At 37.9% G+C, this 22,320-nt stretch overlaps 2 protein-coding genes across 4 annotated transcripts in view; one reads left to right on the forward strand and one right to left on the reverse strand.

The window, feature by feature from the left end:
- The window catches only part of ZC3H8 (zinc finger CCCH-type containing 8), a 198,893-nt gene that overhangs the window by 64,353 nt on the left and 112,220 nt on the right, over positions 1-22,320 (reverse strand). The window lies entirely within an intron of this gene.
- TMEM87B (transmembrane protein 87B) overlaps positions 1-22,320 on the forward strand; it is a 48,195-nt gene that overhangs the window by 22,577 nt on the left and 3,298 nt on the right. For 2 of the 3 annotated variants that reach the window (XM_082357864.1, XM_082357865.1), the window contains 7 exons: positions 4,875-4,984; positions 5,070-5,128; positions 6,391-6,494; positions 7,800-7,873; positions 13,336-13,409; positions 15,527-15,579; positions 21,217-21,247. In XM_082357864.1, coding sequence (XP_082213990.1) covers positions 4,875-4,984; positions 5,070-5,128; positions 6,391-6,494; positions 7,800-7,873; positions 13,336-13,409; positions 15,527-15,579; positions 21,217-21,247 — 505 coding nt within the window. Of the gene's footprint in view, positions 1-3,270; positions 3,343-4,874; positions 4,985-5,069; positions 5,129-6,390; positions 6,495-7,799; positions 7,874-13,335; positions 13,410-15,526; positions 15,580-21,216; positions 21,248-22,320 lie in introns of all 3 variants that reach the window. The other variant, XM_082357866.1, reaches the window with a different exon arrangement.

Below are 22,320 nucleotides of genomic sequence, written 5' to 3' on the forward strand. Positions count from 1 at the left end.
TTAAATGCACATATTGAGCGATCTGGTAAGGAAGACAAATACATAACTAGGAGCAACGTATCAATAGTAATTGCCATTTTAGAGAGGTGCTATGCAAACAGAGGAAAGAGAAATTTATTCCAGGGTGAAAATCAGGAAAGATTTCAGGGAGATGGTGACATTTTAGTTGAGACTGAGTGGACAAATGGGGGTTTACTAGGAAAAGAACTGAGGGGAAAGCATTCTGGGAAGATTTAAGGGGACCAAATAGTTGGAAGCATGAAAATATAGGGACAGTGGCACGATGTCTCAGAGTAGCTTGCCTGTAGGTAACGTGTGTAGGAGAGTCATGGAAGGTGGGACCAGAAGGGAAGGATAGAATGACATGCTCGAGAGTTTAGAAGGTAGAAAGTAGCCAGGAGTTGAGGCTGCACAGGTGAATGACATGATGAAATCTTGTAAGAAAGAACTCAAGGATGGCATTTTAAAAAATGCCTGGGAAAGGAGAGTCTAGAGCTGGGAAGTCTAGTAAGGAGTCATTTGCCGTGGGCCAAAGGAAGGGTAGTGAGGGTCAGAAATGGGACAGAGGAAATGGAAGAAGGACTCCGGATGACAGGCTGGCTAGGAATGGGTGGGGAAAGGGAGAGAGGGCTCCCAGGGAGGCGTGCACGTCTCAAGTAGGTGGCTGGGCCAGTGTTGCCATTCCCAGGGTGGTAAACATGGATAAGGGACGACAGTGGGTGAGGGGTGAGCTGCCCGGGCATTAGTGTGAAGAAGAGAGTTGGAAGTCCCAGCCTGGCTTAGCAAGAGGAGTCAGAGCTGGTGATGAAGGTGGGAGTCAGCTTTGTGTGGGAGAAGGTCGCAGCCGCGGAAGCGACCCAAGAAGAACAGGTAGACCAGCAAGTGGAGAGGAACCAGGATGGTGCCTCGTGGGGCGGAAACATGCATGGAAGGAAGTCCAGGGCGAAGGGAGGTGGGAGAACCAGGAAGTCGTCCTGGGGTGGAGGCTAGGAAAGCTTTGGTAAGGAGGGGTGCTCAGCAGTGGCTAGCGCCGCAGAGAGATGAGTTCCCGAGGCGCAGCTGTCTGCCTGGTGCATCCCAGGGGTCACGGCGGACAGCAGGAGAGCGGGTTCGGTGGAGGTGGTGGGCCAGAGGCCATAGCACAGCAGGAGACGTTTCGGAGACAGTGTTAACCGATCCTTGAGGCTCCTCCTCACTGACTGAGTGACTCCAGTGGAGTCTGCGCAATTCCACTGTTTTCCTCTCCAAGGCAGGACCCTCTAAAGCGCATTCGTGGAAATGGGAGGGATTCTAGAGAAACTACGACCTGGTCAGAGCAGAATGCAGGGTTCTGCAGATCCAGAACATTATTTTTATCTGTTTCGTTGACATTTATGTCCTCTTTGAAACTCATAAGCTTTTATTTTTACACAGTTCTTTTTGTTTCTGTTGTCTTTGCTAATTGTCTTTTAGCTTTTAACATTAAATGTGCTTTTGTTTTCCTTGTGTTTCTTTCCACATGGAAAGAGGCATCTTCTCATCTTTGTCTCTCACAGGGAGGGCCGGAGGGCTTAAAATTGCCTGTGTCCCTTCTCTACAGGAAGCTGTCCCTTTCTGAAGGTGCGCTAACAGATGTAACACTGTTAGTAGGATTTTCTGAGCTCCTTGTGGGTTGTTTTCCTAAACCCGGTCTTATCTATTCTTTAAATTCCCTGTTTGTGAATTCTCGATATGCTTCCAAGTTAAGAACAAAACAAAAATCTTTTAATTTATTTTTATTCTCGAAAGCAGTGGTTCTTAGCCTTGTTTGGGTTCTGGCAGCAGAGATGCCTTTGCAAATCTGATGAAAGCTGTGGAGCCTCTTCACAGATTATATATAAACACACACTTCATTCACACGAGGAGTTTTTCCTACAGTGAGGCATTTACAGACCTCCTAAGTTATGTCCAGGTAGCCCCTAATTTCCGAGGGGTGTCTAGTAAAGGGATAATACCTAATTTAAAGAGTTGTTTCGACAAACTTGCTTAAAAACTGGATTCTTCTTCTGTTGAGAGCTACCAGTTGAGAATCCAAGTTTACTGAATAAAATTATAGTAACATAAATCTGATCTTTTCCGAGTCGTAAAAATGTCTTATTCTAGTGTAATTTTTCATATTCTCTACACTAAAAAAAAAAAAAAACATGTAGAGTCATTCAGTTGTTAAAAAGGTGAAGTCCATTGCTCAGTTCTGCAGGTGAGCAGGGTTCCAGCTCTGAGTACTCATCCCCAGTGTGGAGCCCGCTCTGCCAAAGCCCCAGCTCCATCACTTGTTAGGGATTCTCACCTGACTTGAGGATAAGGGGCAGGCAGTGCGAACACCCTGGGACCCGGACAGGCAGAATTGCAGGGGAGGTGAGCTAGCTACTGGGCTCAGCGTTACTGTCTCTAATCTTCATGTCTTCTCTTCTGTCATTGTGGGTTTAGAAAATGAGCTTAAGACATCTATTCATTTTGGAGTTGTCTTACTTCTAAACTTGTAGATGCTTAGAGCCTTGTAAACTTTACATTTTAAAAATCTATATGATCTTTTCTCCTGGTAATTTACAGATATGTATTTCAGAGTATTCTCGTTCTTAATCATCTACAAGGTGGTTCATTAGTTCATTGGGAAAAATAGATAGTAATGCAACTTGGCAGAAAATTCCAGAGGAAAGTGGCTGTAAACGCTCTAATTCCATCTGGATTTGAATGAGGGTAACTTACCACCTTTATGGACAGCATTGGCTTTGGTCCAACACATAATGAGCCAGGTTGAGACGGGGAGATAAGGAAAATAAGGGGAAAGATTCAGCTTGCTTAATTAATAATGTTTTTAATAAACATGTTTGAGGTCAAAGTCATAAAGAAATCCAGAAATTAAAGTTCTCTTGGTTAGTATTTCATGGTGAGAGAAAGGAAATTTAGTATTATCCATTTCTGCCTCAACCTGAATTTCTGACGTTTGCTTTTAGACTGCTGTTTGGTAATTTTCATTACTGAGATGAAAAGTCTGCTTTCTCTGTACAAAAAGGTAGTGGATTTCCTAAATGATTACCAATGACAAGCAAAGAAGCAGGACTACGTCCTTATAGAATTGAATGCTGGGATAATGAACCTGCTTCCTTCACCTTTGATGAACCTAATCTAGCCCCTCCTGTAAGAATCTAATTCCACATTAATAGAAAAAATAGCCTGAAAGCGCCAAAAGCCACAGCCTTCTGCCTCTTTTCTCCTGCTTGTTTGTTTTATTTTTTTGCTGTTTTGCTGCAGGCAAATGATTCTGATCTTGTGCTTCTGGCCAGCCTCCCTCTGTCTCTTCTTGACTCTGGCTTGTGCTGGTGGATATCCTTTTCCTAGCGCAGCAGCACGTTCAAGGTGATTCTCATGTCAGGATGATGGGGCCTGTGTGCTTTCATTACTGCTTCAGAAGTATTTGGTCTTGATCACGTTTACTGAATAAAGCATATGTGCATTTCTGTAAATTCTGACAGTAGGCCTAATGGGTTGAATTGTGCTACTTTAGAAATTGATCTTCTGTTGCAACTTATTGGTCCTTTAGAAAGATTGAAAAGCAGCTTTGGGAGTTTTAGTACTAAAGTGAAGTTTTCGATGAATGAAGTATTTGGAATTTAAATAGGAGGCCTAAGTGCAAACTGTGCCACTTCCATTCCTTTGCTCAGCTCTGTTGTGTGTGTTCAGAGTGTGGTCCCTGAACGGGGCTTGGCAGGTGCTGCAGAGGAAGCAGCTCCCGTTTACAGAGCTCTGGCTTGAGCACAGCTGCACAGCTGAGGAGCCCGTGCACAAGCCTCTTTCTGCTTCTTCATACCTGACAGTGTCGTACTTTACCTGAGCCCTGTGCTCCTGGAACAGCCGTGGTTGAGACAGCCTCCACCCTTTCAGGTTCCGGGAAAAGGCTTACTATCAATACAAACAGATGCCTTTCCCCATAGGACTTCGATGAGACTCCCAGGTGCCCCCATGTTTACTTATGACAGGGCCAGACACAGACCTATGTACCCACTGACCAATCTGGACAAAATACCAGACTGGACCAAACTAAGCCTTCTCCTTCCCCCAGGTCCCCGAGCTTTCATCCACCCGCAGCCCTCCTTCATGGCCCCTCCTGAAAACCCGCAGACTTCAAGGAAAGTCGTTCTCTGAGCAACTGCCCCGTCAGGCCACCCACTTCTCACACCTGCTGCTCTCGAGACCTGTTTACTCCTCCCTATAAAAGCAAAGCCCTTCCCTGCCTGACCTTTGGGACTCTCTCGGATCTTACAGTCGGAACATTCTCCCTATTGCAATAATCTCTTCAATAAAGTCTCTCTTTACCTAAGTCCAGATTTGTGTTACTTGACATATTTCAGTTTAAATTTATAAAATGGAATTGACAGATGATGCAACTTCTTAATTATGGTCATTCGGAGGATAAAATGAGACTAGACCAGAAACAACAAAATAAGAAACAGACAGAAAAGCACAAGCCAAATGGCATGTCATGATGGGATCTGTAAAGAGTGTCTGGCCTAAGGGGGACTTGGCCCCATTTAGTGTGTGTCCTGCTCTGGTCTCTGTTTCAAGAACTTGGCATTGAAGGAGCACATCATAGGTCTTCTTGCTTATGTTTTTTTTTTCCTTGAAGTTTGTTTACTTAGTTCAGACAGTGGTATATCGTAAAACAATATCTGTGATGAAATTGGTATCATGATTATACAATATTGGACAAGACAACATTTTCTGTTGTTTTTATTAGTTTTAAATTATAGGAATTCTATATAGCAGTACTAATTTTGGAAATGTAGCAGAAGATTCTTATTTTGTTTTTTATCTTAACTGTATATTACTATTGAAAATTTTTTCCTTAACTTTTTTCACATTTTTATAAGTTTGGCACAAACAATGAAGACTCTAAGGCTAAGAAAGAACACAGTGAAATTTTCTCTGTACAGGCACTTTACAAATACCCTGATCTTTGCCATAATGGGTAAGCTGTCTAACTTTTCTTTTAAAATACATTATTTTACTATTGCATATTCTTTCAGAGGTTGACTTTTTTTGGTGTGTTTCAGCATCTCTAGTGTTTATGGTGTGGACAACTAAGACATTTAGAATTGCAAAATGTCAGTCAGTAAGTATAACCTTCCTATTGAAACACTTCGCATTTTTAATTATTCTATTTTATTTTGTGTAAGTTTGAAGAATTTTGTGTTTGTAGACAGAGATAATTTTAGTGGAGATCTTCTGTTTACTTGGAATTATTTTGTATAGAATTATAAAAACACTTGCCTTCTTTAAATGTCTGAAAAAGTTCCTCTTAAATCTCCTTTTCCAACTATGCCCTTTTCTCAACTTCTTTTGGTATATTTTGAAAAGGAATCCTCCCCCTGTATAATTTAAGGTAATAGGAAATCTTTTTCTTCCAGCACACAGTGTAATTGGGTTGTTTTGTACTTAGGACTGTAAACCTTAAGCCTGACATGTTTCTAGGATGGTATACTCATTATGAACATTCAGGAGATACCCTCCATGGATTCTCTAGTTAGAAGAAGACACATTTCTCAGACTTAAAATATAAAAGGCCCTCTTGGGGGTTTCTTGATTTGGAAATAGTCTCTAGTTCTATATAAATAATTATAAGGAGCCCTCTGAAAACCCTGGACTTCTGCTGCTGTAGGGATAATTTAGTGAGAGAAGAAACTGTTCTTGTCTAGAAAATAAATTAATTGACTTCTGAAGCCCTTTTAAACTCTAATTCTTTTCTTTTTTTAACTTATTTATTTATTTTTGGCTGTGTTGGGTCTTTGTTGCTGTGTGCAGGCTTTCTCTAGTTGCAGAGAGCGGGCGCTACTCTTCGTTGCGGTGCGCGGGCTTCTCATTGCGGTGGCTTCTCTTGTTGTGGAGCACGGGCTCTAGGTGCGTGGGCTTCAGTAGTTGTGGCACATGGGCTCAGTAGTTGTGGTTCGCAGGCTCTAGAGCACAGGCTCAGTAGTTGTGGCGCATGGGCTTAGTTGCTCCGCGGCATGTGGGATCTTCCCGGACCGGGACTTGAACCTGTGTCCCCTGCATTGGCAGGCAGATTCTTAACCACTGTGCCAACAGGGAAGTCCCTCTAATTCTTTTTATGATACTATATAATTTGTTAGGATTTTATTCGTTGTATTGGTTATAAGGCTGAAGTAAGCATTAATATCACTGAAGTAAGCATAATGATTTTATAGAGATAGCATTTCTTAGTTTTTATGTTTCTCGGAAAAACGTGTGCTTATTCATTTGGAAGACTTACTGGTTGGAAAGATTTCATTAGTATTTGTCATTATATACTATTTGAATGGGAAATCTGTATGTTTATCAGAAAATTAACTTTTCCTGTTTGAATTGTCCTTATTATAGGATTGGATGGAACGCTGGGTTGATGATGCGTTTTGGAGCTTCCTTTTTTCCCTTATCCTTATTGTAATAATGTTTTTGTGGAGACCATCAGCAAATAATCAGAGGTACCTAACATAGGAAAGTTCAAATTTGGCAAGGATTTGCTCATCACCTGCTACAATGTTAAAACAGCATTTATAGAAACTGGAGAGGTAGTCCTTGCTGTTAAAGAGTGTACATACAGTCAAGTGGGGAGACAAATGTAACAAAAGCAAGACAGTGAAATAAGAGATATATAAGCCCAGCAGGAAGGTGGAAGAGGTGTCCATGAAAAGGCAGCATTTATGTTACACCTTCAGGAAAGGAGTAGGACAGTGAATGGCTGACCTGGGAAAGAGTGCAGGTTTTCTAGGGGTAGCGGGAACAGACATGGCATACTTTGGAGACCAACAAGCCATGCGGTTTGGTTACTACTCTTACATTGGTGGGACATAAAGCTGGAAAGGAAAAGTGAGAGAAAAATCGTAAAGAGCTTGAATGCGAAATTTAGAAACTTGTACTTTAGACTACATGTGACAGGAAGCCCCACAGCTTCCCTTGCCTCATTCCTCTTCCCCAAGGAAAGCACTGTTAAGTTTCTTCCTTCTAGGAAAAAATGGAAAAATATATACTAGTGTGTGTGTTTCTCTCTCTCTTTAAAATTATACAACAACATGCAAATCAACTATACTTCAATAGAAAATTTTTTGATTAAAAAAAGATTAAAAAATTATACAACAATGATAATACATACATATATACACTATTCTGCACTTTCTTTGTTTAAAATGTGTCTTTCCTTATCATCTTGTATAGACCTACCATATTACGTTTAATGGCTATCTGGCATTCCATATGATTGTAGCATAATTTATAAAAGCAGTCCCTAATTATTAGACACTTAGTTTCTAGTTTTTTTGCTATTATCAGCAATGCTTTTTTTTTTTTTTAAATCAGCAGTGCTTTTTGAATGCTGTTGGACCTAGTAAATGTGGCTCGATTGGTGTGCTTTATTTTCACCAATCAGGTTAGCAATTTCTTTTCGTTAGGGGATAAGTAAAAATAGTGGGCAGGGAGGTAAACCTGACATGGAGAAAAAAGTACAGCAGAAAATTCCCTTCCCTGAGCATTCGATATTTCAAAGTTGCTTCCAGAGAAATTTGATCCATTTATGCTTTTACCAACGGGTTTGGGAACCCCAGTTTCACAGTTTCTTCACAGTAACCTTTGCTGATTTGAGAGTAAAATAATTAAATTTTTATCATTTCAATTTATGGGAAACTTTTTAAGTGTATATATTTTTTAAAGTGTGTACTGACTCTTTTAGATGTAAACTGAAAGTTGAACAGGTTTCAACACACTAGTAAAACTACTCCTTGTTTTTGATTTAGATATGCCTTCATGCCCTTAATAGATGATTCTGATGATGAAATTGAAGAATTCATGGTAACATCTGAAAATTTAAGTGAGTGACATATTTTCTTATTAAATGACCACTGTATATATTGTAACAAAGAAATATTGTACCTCTACCTGTGATGCAAGATCAGATACACTTTTTTTCCTGTAAAATATTTTTAAAACTATATCTGCAGAAACCTCTATTATGGTAGACAGTCACAGAAGAGAAGTCAGTAATGAAATTTTCAAGATTGCTAAAGTAGTTTGAGCTTTTGTTACATGTTTGCTCTTAAAGTCTAAGTATTGAAGTAGGTGCACTGTTTTCCACAAGAGTGATTTGGTATATATTGTGCTTAGCTCCTAAATAATATTCATCTTCTTAATGATGATTGCTAAATTTCTTTGTATCACCTCTTCTTGCTCTTGAAAATTGTGCACATCTGTAATTTCCCGGTCATGCCCAAAGCATTTCTAATTATGGTTTTAGTGCTTTAGTTTTCATCTTTCTATTAATTTATACATAAGCGTCTTATCATTTTATTAATTTTACCAAAACACTGTAATTAAAGCATTTGTTAAGGCAACATAAGTATGTAACTCAGGTGTAAAGAGTAATTTTATCTTTAGTCCATTCTTCCCTCTTACTTTGGTTTCTCTTATTAGTAACATTCTTTTTCACGATTTTTTTTGTTTCTCTACTGTGAAAATTTTATAATCTAACCAGTCAGCAAAATTTGCAACATAATCAGTGTGTCTTCGGTGTCCACACTTCCTTTTACCTCCTCTCATCAGATTATCACCTACAACTAATTCTTTCATGTTTTTCTGACTTTTCTATTAAGAAAAGAAATCTGCAAAACTTATTCACAGCAGAGTTATTAAAATTCAGTGTGTTGGTTCTGGCTCCAATAATGATGGAATGAATTGTTTGGGGCTAATCTTCCTGCTGATAGCTAGAATAAACTCTGGACAGATTTTTTTTTTTAATTAACTATTGGAGGCACTGGAGAGCAAAGAAAAGCAGGCAGAAACTGGAGGAGATTTCACTGTTGAAAGAAGAGAACCATGAAAGAAGAGTTCATGCCCAGTTAATGAGACAGTACAGTGGCTAGAGCACAAGCAGATAGGTGTAATTTTACTGATGCAAGGAATTGGAGAGTGAAATTTGGGGCTGTAAGAATGTCTGGAGATTGATGGAAGAAATCCAGAAAAGAGAGAGCCACAAAGGGGGAAATTCGAAAGTCTATAAAGTCTCTCTAGTCTTATCTGATACCTGAACTGGGTATGTGCAAAGTGAGACTCCAAGAGGCCAGGGGGAAAACAATAGCTATTAGGCTAAGAAGTGGAACAGAAATTTCAGCAGCTGCCACTGCAGAGTTTGAAATTCAAATCTCAGCAAGTTAAAAGTGCTTGGGTAAACCCCTTGGGCTTTCCATTAAAACCCCAGAATGGCCACTCCTTAGAAGTAAAGACCACAGTCTAGGACCACTGAAATTTACCCTAGGACTAAAGCTAAACTGAAATAAACCCTAATAAAATCTAAAAGCATATCCCCAAAAGATCAGAGTGATCTAGCAATAATTTGAATTGCCTGCTAGAACAAAACACAACACTTCCCAGAGGAAGATAAGAGAATCCAGTCTATAAGATACCATTCTCAGTGTCCAGTATACAATGATAAATTACTAGACATGGGATGAAACTGGAAGCTGTGATCCATAGTTGAGGGAAAAATCAGTAAGAGCAATCTGGAGGTGGCCCAGATGTTACAGTTAGAGTTGAATAAAACCATCAACCTAATTGACTTGATTGATATTTATAGAACATTGCATTTAGCAACCAAAGAATAAATGTTCTTCAAGTCTATGTTGAATAAGATAGACCATATGTGTGGCCATTAAAAATGTCTCCATATATTTCAATGGATTGTAATCATATAGAGTATGTTTATGATCACAATGGTTAAATTAGATGCACAGCAGTAAGATATCTACAAAATAATCAGATGTTTAGAAATTAAGCAATAATTTCTAAGTAACTCGTGGATTGAAGGAATATTAGAAAATATTTCATGCTAATGATAATAAAAGCATAACAGGCCACATTTTACAGGATGCAGCTAAACCAATTCTTAGAGGAAAATTAATAGCTTTAAATGCCTATATTACCAAGAAAACATATTGATAATATGTTTCCATCTTGAGAAGCTAGAAAAAGAATGGCAAATTAAACCTGGGGTAATTAGAAGGAAGGATATAATAAAGTTGTGTCTACATCAATGAAATAGAAAACAGGGGGAAATAGAGAAAATCAGCAAAGCCAAAAGCAGTTTCTTTGAAAAGATTAATAAAAATAGATTAACCTCTAGGTAATCTAAACCAGAAATAAAATATAGCAAGGCAAATTTCCAACATTGGAAAGATAGGGAGGACATTACTACAGTAAGAAAGGGTAAGTAAGGGGATATTATGAACAAATTGGGCATTTGGATAAAATGAACAAATTCCTTGAAAAATACACTTAAGAAACTATCCTAATCTTAATTCTAACCCTATGCCACTAATTGGAATAGCCATATATTTATTAAAGAAATTGGGTTTGAAATTTAAAATCTTCCCATAAAGTGCCAGACCCAAATGGCTGGCTTCACTAGTGAATGCTTTCAAATACTTAAGGAAGAAATATTCTAATCTTACACAACTCTTTAGAATATAGAGGAGGTGACAGAATGGGAGAAAATATTTACAAATGAAGCAACTGACAAAGAATTAATCTCCAAAATTTACAAGCAGCTCATGCAGCTCAATATCAAAAAAACAAACAAGCCAATTCAAAAATGGGCAGAAGACCTAAATAGACATTTCTTCAAAGAAGATATACAGATATACAAACACATGAAAGAATGCTCAACATCATTAATCATTACAGAAATGCAAATCAAAACTACAATGAGATATCATCTCACACCGGTCAGAATGGCCATCATCAAAAAATCTACAAACAATAAATGCTGGAGAGGGTGTGGAGAAAAGGGAACCCTCTTGCACTGTTGGTGGGAATGTAAATTGATACAGCCACTATGGAGAACAGTATGGAGGTTCCTTAAAAAACTAAAAATAGAACTACCATACAACCCAGCAATCCCACTACTGGGCATATACCCTGAGAAAACTGTAATTCAGAAAGAGTCATGTACCAAAGTGTTTATTGCAGCTCTATTTACAGTAGCCAGGACATGGAAGCAACCTAAGTATCCATCAACAGATGAATGGATAAAGAAGATGTGGCACATATATACAATGGAATATTACTCAGCCATAAAAGGAAACAAAATTGAGTTATTTGTAGGGAGGTGGATGGACCTAGAGTCTGTCATACAGAGTGAAGTAAGTCAGAAAGAGAAAAACAAATACCGTATGCTAACACATATATATGGAATCAAAAAAAAAAAAAAGGTCATGAAGAACCTAGGGGCAAGACAGGAATAAAGACACAGACCTACTAGAGAATGGACTTGAGGATACAGGGAGGGGGAAGGGTAAGCTGGGACAAAGTGAGAGAGTGGCATGGACATATATACACTACCAAAAGTAAAGTAGATAGCTAGTGGGAAGCAGCCGCGTAGCACAGGGAGATCAGCTCGGTGCCTTGTGAACACCTAGAGGGGTGGGATAGGGAGGGTGGGAGGGAGGGAGGCGCAAGAGGGAAGAGATATGGGGACATATGTATATGTATAACTGATTCACTTTGTTGTAAAGCAGAAACTAACACACCATTGTAAAGTAATTATACTCCAATAAAGATGTTAAAAAAAGAATATAGAGGAGGTGGGAATACTTCCCAACTTGTTTTATAAGGCCAGCACAACTCAGATACCAAAATCTGACAAAGACAAAAAAAAGAAAGTTACAGACCAATATCACTCATGAGTAGAGACATAAAATTCCTTTAAACGGACTTCCCTGGCAATCCAGTGGTTAACACTCCATGCTTCCACTGCAGGGGAAACAGGTTCGATCCCTGGTCAGGGAACTAAGATCCCACATACCACTCTTATTTTATTTTTAGTAAATAAAATCTAGAAGAACAATGCAAGACCATCATGGTCAAGTGAACTTTATCCCAGGGTTGCAAGGCTGTTTCAACATTTGAAAATCAATCGCTGTAATTCATCTGAAGAGTAAGGAAGAAAAATGACATAATTATCTCAGTAGGTACAGAAAGACATATCACAGAATTCACCTATTCATGATTTTTTAAAAAAGAAACCCACTTAGCAAACAAATTACAGAATAGTATGAAAAAACTCTACAGCTGGGCTTCCCTGGTGGCGCAGTGGTTGAGAATCTGCCTGCCAATGCAGGGGACACGGGTTCGAGCCCTGGTCAGGGAACTAGATCCCACATGCGTGCTGCAACTAAGAGTTTGTATACCACAACTAAGACCCAAATAAAGAAAGAAAGAAATAAAATATTAAACGAAAAAAAAGAATCCTCTGTGATGATAAAAATGTTAAATGTCTTGATTGGGATGGTAGTTACACAAGTTGATAAAAATCTCTTCAGACTGTACACTTAAAAGTTTGTGTATTTTATTTTATATATTATACTTCAGTTAAAAAAAAAATCAGTGTATTACGCCTTTAAGAGAAGGATCCCAAATGTTGAGGTTTCAGATGCCCCATGGAAACATTTTCAGATTGAGCAACCTCATTTTCATTCATTATATCCACTTATGCACTTGATCTTATCATATTGTACCAACTGTCCTAGTTTATAGAGAAGCACATTTTGCAAATTATTGTAGTAACAAAAGTGAATACTTATTGGACATAGACATTATGTTTCAGGTACCTTATATATGCTAATTTGTTTAATGCTCGTCAGAATTCTCTGAGGTAGACATTATTATTATTCCATTTTATAGGCAGGGACATTGAGTCACAGAAAGTTGATTGCTTCGCCCGAGGTTACATAGATAGAGCCAGAACTCCAAGTGAGGCCATCTAGTTTCAGGACTCATGTGCTTAACCTCTCCTCTGCTACACCTTGCTGGCATAAAGAAGAGCCTTGGTCAAATACAAAGAAAATCTTTTTCTTCCCTATTTTATTTATACCATAAACACATTCTAAAAATTTATACATTAGAGAAGTGAAAGCATGGCCACAGGTGTGTTTTATTCTTAAATATATCATAAATCCTGTAGATTTTTAAATCCATGAACTTTAAAATGTACTGAAACTATCTACTGTGTGCATAGATGTATGTACGTTTGCTTGTTTATTTAAATGCCTCTAAAACTGGAATTCAGACTAGCAACTTGAGAGCCTGGTTGTTTTTGTAATCAGTTATGACGTTTTTAACTTTTTCTGTCCCTCCTACATTCCCAAATGGTATATTAAAGCCAGCACCCAGCCCAAAGCTTCCACTATTAACTCTCTTTATAGGGTTATTAAATGTGAAGCTACAAAGGAAAATATTATTATTTTATAATTTTATGAATTTCTATAATGTTTCTCATTACAGCTGAAGGAATAAAATTAAGAGTCTCAAAAACGGTTTCCAATGGAACAGCTAAACCTGCTACTTCTGATAATTTTGTGAGTATAGTATATATTTAATAGAGTCTCAGTCTTTAATACTTTAGAAATCTATATGAGTGTCACATTCATTGACCTTCAGGAGAACACTTTTTGCTAGGTTTTTCTGTATGAAAATAAATGTTACCAAGTAGTGATGCTAGTTAAGTCTGCCAACTGTACTGCTGTAAACCCTCACTTTTCATGTGCTGTCATTGGACCAGCGGCACAAACCTCACCTGGGAACTTGTTAGAAACACAGAATTTCAGGCCTACACCAGATCTACCGAATCTAAATCTGCTTTTTAACAGAATTCCGTAGATGATTCGCATGCACATTAAAGATTGAGAAGCTTCGTTATAGTGAAAGTTTGTGTTAATTTTTCAGCACTTTTATGTGATTTTTGAAGTCATTTCAGATAACATTTGTTGTCTGTTGGAAAGGGACTTTTAAACCATGTAAACTTGAATAAACGGTAAAATATTGGGTAGAGATGAGTTTTTAAATATTTTATGCATATTATTTGTGCATAAAAGTGGTAATTATGAAAGTAATTAAACAAAATGGAAATGCCTATCATACAGTTTTATATTTGGCTTTCTTACAGTTACATGTGTTGTGGTTAATAAGGTGTAAAAATTTATGTACGTACCTAAGTTCTGACAGGATGGATGGTGTATGAAACAGTTTCATTTGTTGGATTTGGTAAATTCTCTAATCCTTATTTTTGGTAATTAATAATTCTTTAAAATGTGTTCTTTGAGTAGTTTTATGGTAATTTAACTAAACTTTAAAAAGTTCCACAGTTTTAATTATCTGGTGTTAGAACTATTAAACTTTCAGCTTGCTAAGAGATTTTCCTCTTATTTTAGGGATATGTTTCAGTTTATTTTAAAGCTCAGTATTTGCACATATAGCAAGGGAAAATGTTTTCATTTCTCTAAATAGTGTAGTCAGCTCTTTTTTTTTTAGATAATTATTTTATTTTATTTTTTAATTAATTAATTAAATTATTTTTGGCTGCATTGGGTCTTTGTTGCTGCGCGCGGGCTTTCTCTAGTTGTGCTGAGCGGGGGCTACTCTTCATTGTGGTGCACGGGCTTCTCATTGCAGTGGCTTCTTTTGTTGCAAAGCACAGGCTCTAGGCGCACGGGCTTCAGTAGTTGTGGCACGTGGGCTCAGTAGTTGTGGCTCACAGGCCCTAGAGCACAGGCTCTGTAGTTGTGGCTCACAGGCTTAGTTGCTCTGCGGCATGTGGGATCTTCCCGGACCAGGGCTCGAACCCGTGTCCCCTGCATTGGCAGGCAGATTCTTAACCACTGCGCCACCAGGGAAGTCCCGTGTAGTCAGCTCTTGATCAGAGGTCGGAGACCTTGTCTCTCCTTGATTGACTCATTTCTACCCAAGATTCACTCAGAGAATTGGGGTTCCTATTAGTACTGGCTCAGTTGCTTTCTCTCTCTCTGTAAGTGAGCAAGATATAATTAATGCTAGAACCAGAGGATTCCATGTAGCCATTTTGATTTATTTTACATTATAAACCAAAATATTCAATATACCTTTTATTTTTCTTACTCCCAGCGAGGTAACTATAAGCAAGTTTCTGTTGAAAAAAAAAATTTAGATACCCCAATTGACCTGCTTTTCTTTTCTCCTACAGAAACAGGAGCATTAAACACAAGTGACTGAAATAAATAGGCTTTTGTAAATATCTGTACCATCATCTTTTTCTGTTGAAAAATTATAAACTCATGATATAAAGTGAACAGATTAGGAGGCATACTGAATGCTGGAAGCAAAAATTTAATACAAATCAATATCCATGCTGTTTTCTATCTTATAAATCAACTCTTTGTATTTTTACTGTGGTTTTTCAAGACAAAAAAATAACACCTGTGCATCTAACCAAAACCAAAGAAGTACAAAAATCCAAAATCCAAGTGTTCGTTTGACTGTTTAAGAAAATACTGGCATAATTTTCGTGTGGCATAAGTGTCAACTTCTTAGGCTATGTAGAAGTTAAAAGAATGTCATGCATTTGAATTTAAATGCTTAAATTATATATACATTCTATTTAAAAATTCTGCTTTCAGGCATTATTAAGCAAAAGCTAATATGTAAATATTTATTTCTACAGGATGAAGATTTGAAGTGGGTGGAGGAAAATATTCCCTCTTCATTCACAGATGTGTAAATATCCTCTGCTAAAGTTTGAATCTAAAATTTAGGCTGTAGTATAAAGGGATAATTTTCATGCTTTGTTATGTGCTTTTCAAAACTCTCACCTCTGTATGTTTTTATAGGCCCCCATCACTAGTGTATGACTGATTAACTTCATATCGAAATGCAAAGAAAACACAGCCCTGCCTTGGTCTGTCTTTCTCCTTCCTTTTTCACTGTACAACAACTCTATTAATACTCCTGCCCTATAACCAACTCCAACATTTTCTTATGTAAGTTTATCAGGATCAGAATCATTTTGTTTTAACTTTATAATATAGAAGAGTTCAAACGTTTTTTTTTTTAAACACGTGTAACCACGATGCCATGTACGGTGGGGAAGCTTTTGGAGGAAAAACATGAGCATAGGAAAACTAGAGTGCAGAGGAAGCCCCTCTGGGAACTTGGAGCTATTCAGGTTCTTCTTTATCAGTGTCCTATATGACACACGAATTCCAGATAGCTGTTTCCACAGTAGACAACAGGATAGCCAAATATGATGTTTTCATGTGTTGTTTGTTCCTTTCCTTGCTCCCATTTACCTCCTTTTTAGACAGTTTCTGTCTAGTATGATGTTACATTTGCCTGAAGAATTTCCTTTATGTTTCTGGTCGTGCAAGTATGTTGGTAATAAGTCTGTCAGGTTTTATTTGTCTGAAAAAGTCTTTGTTTTGGCTGTTTGGGAAGCTGTTTTTGCGGGGTATAGAATTCCTAGTTGACTGTTTTTTCTTTCAGCACTTCAAAGATTGTCACTTGAATGTTTTCCAGCTTTCATAGTTTTAGAAAGAAGTCCGCTGTACTTCTTCTCTGTTCCTTCATATGTTATGTGGGTTTTGTTTTGTTTTGTTTTTGGCTGCCTTCAGTACTGTCTCCTTCTCTTGGGTTTTTCTTTTCTCTTGGGTATATACCTAGAATTGCTAGATCATATAGTAACTGTATGTTGAACGTCTTGAGGAAGTGCCAAGCAGTTTTCCAAGAGCTGAACCATTTTATAATCCTATCAATAATGTATGAGGTTTCCGATTTCTCCACATCCTTGCCAGCACTTGTAGTTGTTCACCTTTTTGATTTTAGATCTCTTAGTGGCTGTGAAGTGGTATCTCATTGTGCTTTTGAGTAACTGAAATTTGAACTGTCTTGTTGAGGGACTGGTGTTGTTTAATTAAACTGTGGTAACTGAAATTCACACATATCAGATTCATGTGAGGTAAGAACTGCCTTTACATTATGAAACTAATGGTACACTATTAAACTTTTTTCTTTTAATAGTCATAAAAGGAAAATAGGTGTATAAATATCCTTTACATGCATTTATTATTTCTTTTTTCCTTCCTTTATATCTGAGTTATCACCTTCTCCTGTAGGTCTTTCTTCAGTGTTTCTTACAGTATGAGTCTGCTAGAAACTAATTCTTTCAATTTTATTTATGTGAAATGTATTTGTTTGCCCTCCTGTTCAAAGGATGGTTTTGCTGGATATAAAAATCTTGATTGACTTTTATTTGAGCTCTTCCAACACATCCCTCCAATATCTTCTGGTTTCTATTGTTTTGAAGAGAAGTCAGTTTTTAGTTGTATTGTCCTCATGTGTGTACCGAGTCATTTATTTTTTGCCGCTTTTCAGATTTTTTTCTTTACATTTGGCTTTCCACCGTGTGTGTATGATGTGCCTAGGTATGGTTTCCTTTTTGAGTATTCTTGGAATTTGTTGAGCTACTTGGATTCATATCCCCACTCCCTTTGGTCATTTTCCAGTGCCTTTAACTACTTATTTTTAATATGTTTGTCCAGGTTTTATAAATGTTTCTGTGGGAGGAATCATCTGATTTCTTTCCACCTTTACCTGCTATCTTCCATTTTTTTTACTAGTTTCTCTGTAATCCTTTTTACTTCTTTCTTTATATCATTTTCATTTTCTTAGTTTTCTTGCCACATATTAAATTTTTATTTAAATTTGTTCTGCCTTGGGTGCCTTGTAATTTTTTTCTTCATTGCTGGGATGATTTTGTCTTTTTTTTTTTTTTTTCCAGAGTTTAATGGACTCTTTGAATTTCTTCCTCTTTAGTTTTTATCCATTTTTGCTCTTGGTTTTAAAATTTCTTATTGTAGTTCTTAATATCACCAAATATTCTTTTTAACTTATTTCATCTAATTTGGAGTGTTGTGTTATAGCTGTAGCTTTCTTCTACTGTAAAACATTTTGATTTTCATTTTCCTTCTATTTTTCTTCCTGCACCATTATATGGAATTGGTTTTGTTTGTTTTTCCTATTCCTAGGCATTTGGTAGTGAGAGTTCTTAGTTTGAGTGCTTTCTTCCATCAGTTGCATAAATTATAGTTTTATTTATGGCAAATGTCAATGGGATGGAGGTATGGAGAGAGGGAGGTTGGTGGTGTCTTATTTTTCTTTTATTTCTATAAGATCTTTAATTTTCCCCTTTTACTTCCTTCTTTTTATTCATGGTACTGCCATAGCTCTGAGGGTACCACTCCTCCATGTATCTGATTCTCCCCTGAAAACCATGATTGTTCAAGGCTGCTACTTTTGGTTCCACTCAATTTAAGCCCCTTCCCTGTAGCAGATACTGTGAACTACCAAGTCACTGGCCTATAGTCAGTATTTTGGAACTTAGTGTTGATTTTTCTTGAAGAGGTTTGTCTATACTTTGTCTAAGTCCTCCTTCCCCTCTACTCTTTCACAGAAGCTCTCAAACCTCTCTTTCTCCACACTCAGTTCTCATGAGCTTGCAGTGACAGCAGGGAATTTGTTGGTATTGGCATTTATTTCTCTGTTTACATATAATTTCAGGTTTGCTGTGTTCTCCTGGTTATGCTGAAGACTGTGAGTTGTGTGTGGTTTTGTTTGCAGTCCTTAGGGACTTCATGGAATTTTGAGCAAGGGTGTGTGGAGAGATTCAGATTAGGTGGCAACCGTTATCTTCCAGATTTGGAAATTCAATACTGAGTACTTTAGAAGGAAATCACCTAAGTAGACTAACCCCAAACTATGCCATCACTTCTTGGTGGAAAGCAATAAGGCTCCTGGGCAGTTCTCCTTATGTCTTAGAGAGTCATTACTCTCTACAGTTTCTTTCTGTAAGTAGAATGTCTGCCTGATTACAAAAATTCCTCTGGAATATAAAAGAGCAAAATGTCTTCTTTTATGTTCTCATGAACCATTTATGTGAAATGAGTAGAATTGTATAATCCAAGATAGCTTCCAGCATTTTAGGTTCTTAGGAACCTGTGTGTCCATTCTGAAAACTTTAACACAAGAAGTTTAGCACAATGCTACCCAAAATTCATGTGCAATTTATGTGGCAAGTTTATTTATTTATTTATTTTTTAAATTTATTTATTTATTTATTTATTTATTTATGGCTGTGTTGGGTCTTCGTTTCTGTGTGAGGGCTTTCTCCAGTTGCGGCAAGCGGGGGCCACTCTTCATCGCGGTGCGCGGGCCTCTCACTATCGCGGCCTCTCCTGTTGGGGAGCACAGGCTCCAGACGCGCAGGCTCAGTAATTGTGGCTCACGGGCCCAGCTGCTCTGCGGCATGTGGGATCTTCCCAGACCAGGGCTCGAACCCGTGTCCCCTGCATTGGCAGGCAGATTCTCAACCACTGCGCCACCAGGGAAGCCCCTATGTGGCAAGTTTAGAAACTGGACTTCATATACAGGTAAACACTTTTTTATACATCAATAGAAATGGACCAAAAATTTTGCAAGTCATAGGACAATCTAAACAGATCATGAATAACCATATGATCTAGTGTGTTATGTGATATTCGTCTGGTATTCATTATGGCTTTTCTGTATCTCTGATAAACCAAAAAGATCAGCTTAGCATAGTTCTCCTTCCTCTTCAATGCACTGAGTCCATCTTAATAAGTTTTAAATAGTCATTTACCTCACAAAAGGAACCATTTTGGAGATTGCAGTGTTCATCTCTAAACGAGGTGCTAAGCACTCAATGGGCTGTCTTCTGGGCCCCCAAGGTTCTGGATCATCTTTCCCTAAAGCAGTCTGGATTTCGCTTAATAGTAGTATTCCAAGCCATATAAGTTGGCTCCTTCCTCACATCTAGCGAGGCCCCGACTTCTCTTTCTTCTGTCTCCACCGTGGGCTGCACTGTTAGTGGCATCCTCTGGATTGTGCGTTGATGTGACTTTCATGTTGTGACCTTGGCATGCAGACCCTTCCTTTGGGCTCTCCCTCTCCATGCTCCATTGCACATCGAAGCTCTACATTTGTCTTTTTTTTTTTTAATTTATTTATTATTTTTGGCTGTGTTGGGTCTTCGTTTCTGTGCGAGGGCTTTCTCTAGTTGCGGCAGGCGGGGGCCACTCTTCATCGCGGTGCGCAGGCCTCTCACTGTCGCAGCCTCTCTTGTTGCGGAGCACAGGCTCCAGACGCGCAGGCTCAGTAGTTGTGGCTCACGGGCCTAGCCGCTCCGCGGCATGTGGGATCTTCCCAGACCAGGCTCAAACCCGTGTCCCCTGCATTGGCAGGCGGATTCTCAACCACTGCGCCACCAGGGAAGCCCTACATTTGTCTTTTTATCCATATAGCCTTTCCCGAGCAAAGGCTCTGTTGCATAACTTTTTCTCTCTTCAGTATCCTTCACTGGTTTGTGTCCAGTCAATGGTAACAATGACATAGGATTAAACAAATACTTGATACCATAAATACCACCTTTCATAATATGTTTACTCATCCATCTTTTTAAAGATAGGTATATCTTTTAATTAAATTTGTGTTTATTTAAGATGTACAACATAATAATTTGATATACATATACATAGTGAAATGATGACTACAGTCAAGCCTATTCATCCCTCTTAAGTTCTCACAAAAGTACATGACATGTGGGTTTTCAAATTAGATAGCACATCACTAGTCAAGGTATTTGTCCAACTATTCAATGTAAAAAATAACCAGGGGCTTAAAAAACAAAGATATAATTGGATGCCCATTGTGTTTGGAATTATTCATTCATCATGGTTTAGTCCTGATGTTCTTCCAACATATTAGCCTCTAGAATTGCTGATTTTTGTTGTTTCCATTTTGAAGTTATAATTATTTTCATATTTCAGTTAATTTTTTAGCTGAAATTTTTGAAGTATAGCACCCATTCTGGAAAGTGCACAAATTCTAAATAAGTATACAACTCAGTAAATTTTTAATATAAGCACACTCATGTAACCTGCACCCAGATACCCAGATCAAAAACTGGAACATCACTAATACCCTAAAAACCGTGTTCTTGTTTTCCTCCCAAATCATGACCCCACTCTCCCAAAGCTACTGCTGTACTGATGTCTGTAACTGTAGATTACTTGGGTCAGTTTTTAAAATTTGATCCCTCAATAGTTCATACCTCTTTTGGGGGCTGTATAGTATTCCAGTTTACCTATTTGGAGCCTGTTAAGAACAACACTGCTATGAATATTCTTCTCCATGTCTGTTGGCAGCACTAGGTATTCATTTCTGTTGACTTTGTCTTCCAGGAGTGAGACTTGGTGGATCATGGGATATGCTTATATTCAGCTTTGTAGATACACTGGCCTTTTAATAACATTGTCAACTTTTTTTTTTCTTTTATTTCAGAGCTCTTCCAGTATTAGTGGATTCAGATGAGGTAAAATATATTTTTGCTTATGTCTTGGAGCTATTATTTTCACAAAGTAGAAATGTATTTCAAAAGAAGCTCTGAAAGTTACTTTTTAAAATGATTACAAATTGAGCAGATTGAAAGACTGCACTGAGTTGTGGGTAAAGTTTTAAGGAACTGGATCCTCATTTAAAACAGGATCAAGATAAATGCTTATTGGTGTAAAAGGAGGGAAGAATTATTTTATGAGGTTTTGAGTCTATGATTTTCTAACATCTTAAGATATAAGAGTTTAGAAGACTTCAAGATGGCAGTTTGTCTAAATCAATCTCTTAGATTTGTAGATATTTTCCTGGGGTATTAAATAGTTTCTAACTGAGTTACATTTACTAAGTAGGACATTTGAATAGATGATGTGAATTTAGGAAGGTTTTTTGGGGGAAAAAAATTAGTTATAGATCATCTGGACACTGCAGGGTGGCCCAGGACAGGATGAAGTCTGAATTGTAAGGATTAAAGGATGGACGTGGGGTCCACCAGTTTATACAGAGGAAGAGTAGCGGGAAATGAGTGGTAGCTAAGGAGTAATTTATGTGGTGGCTGTAGAATATAAGAGAAGCTACAGCTCTGTTCATTGAAAGGTCAGGGAGAAGGCTGGTGTCAGCGTGGGGATTTGGCCATAGCGGGATGGGAAGTTTTGAGGCTGTCGTATATACGCACCTTGCTACAAAACCGTTGAACTCCAGGATTTATAACTCTACGGAAAGATATACCATGGAATTACTTTTAAAAGGGCATTTGTAGTATTCATTTGATAAATAATTGATTTGTAATTTCCAAAATACCTAAACTGGTAAAGTCAGGCAAATCCCTAGATGAGCTCTATGCCTAAGAAATCCATTTTAGCTCTGTCCCTGCCTCACACTGGTGATTCTGAATTAGAAATGTTAAAGTTTTCTGAACTTAACAGATAATTGATTATACTCCATTACTAGAAGTCTGGATTATATGGTTTTTATTTTCTGTATCTAATATTTCTGTGTATATCGTGGCGTGTACCCCACAAAACTGTGACTACTTCGTAGAGGCGCTATAGAGAA

Source organism: Balaenoptera borealis (genome assembly GCF_965194805.1).
Source record: "Balaenoptera borealis genome assembly, chromosome: 15".
Taxonomy (NCBI): Eukaryota; Metazoa; Chordata; class Mammalia; order Artiodactyla; family Balaenopteridae; genus Balaenoptera; species Balaenoptera borealis.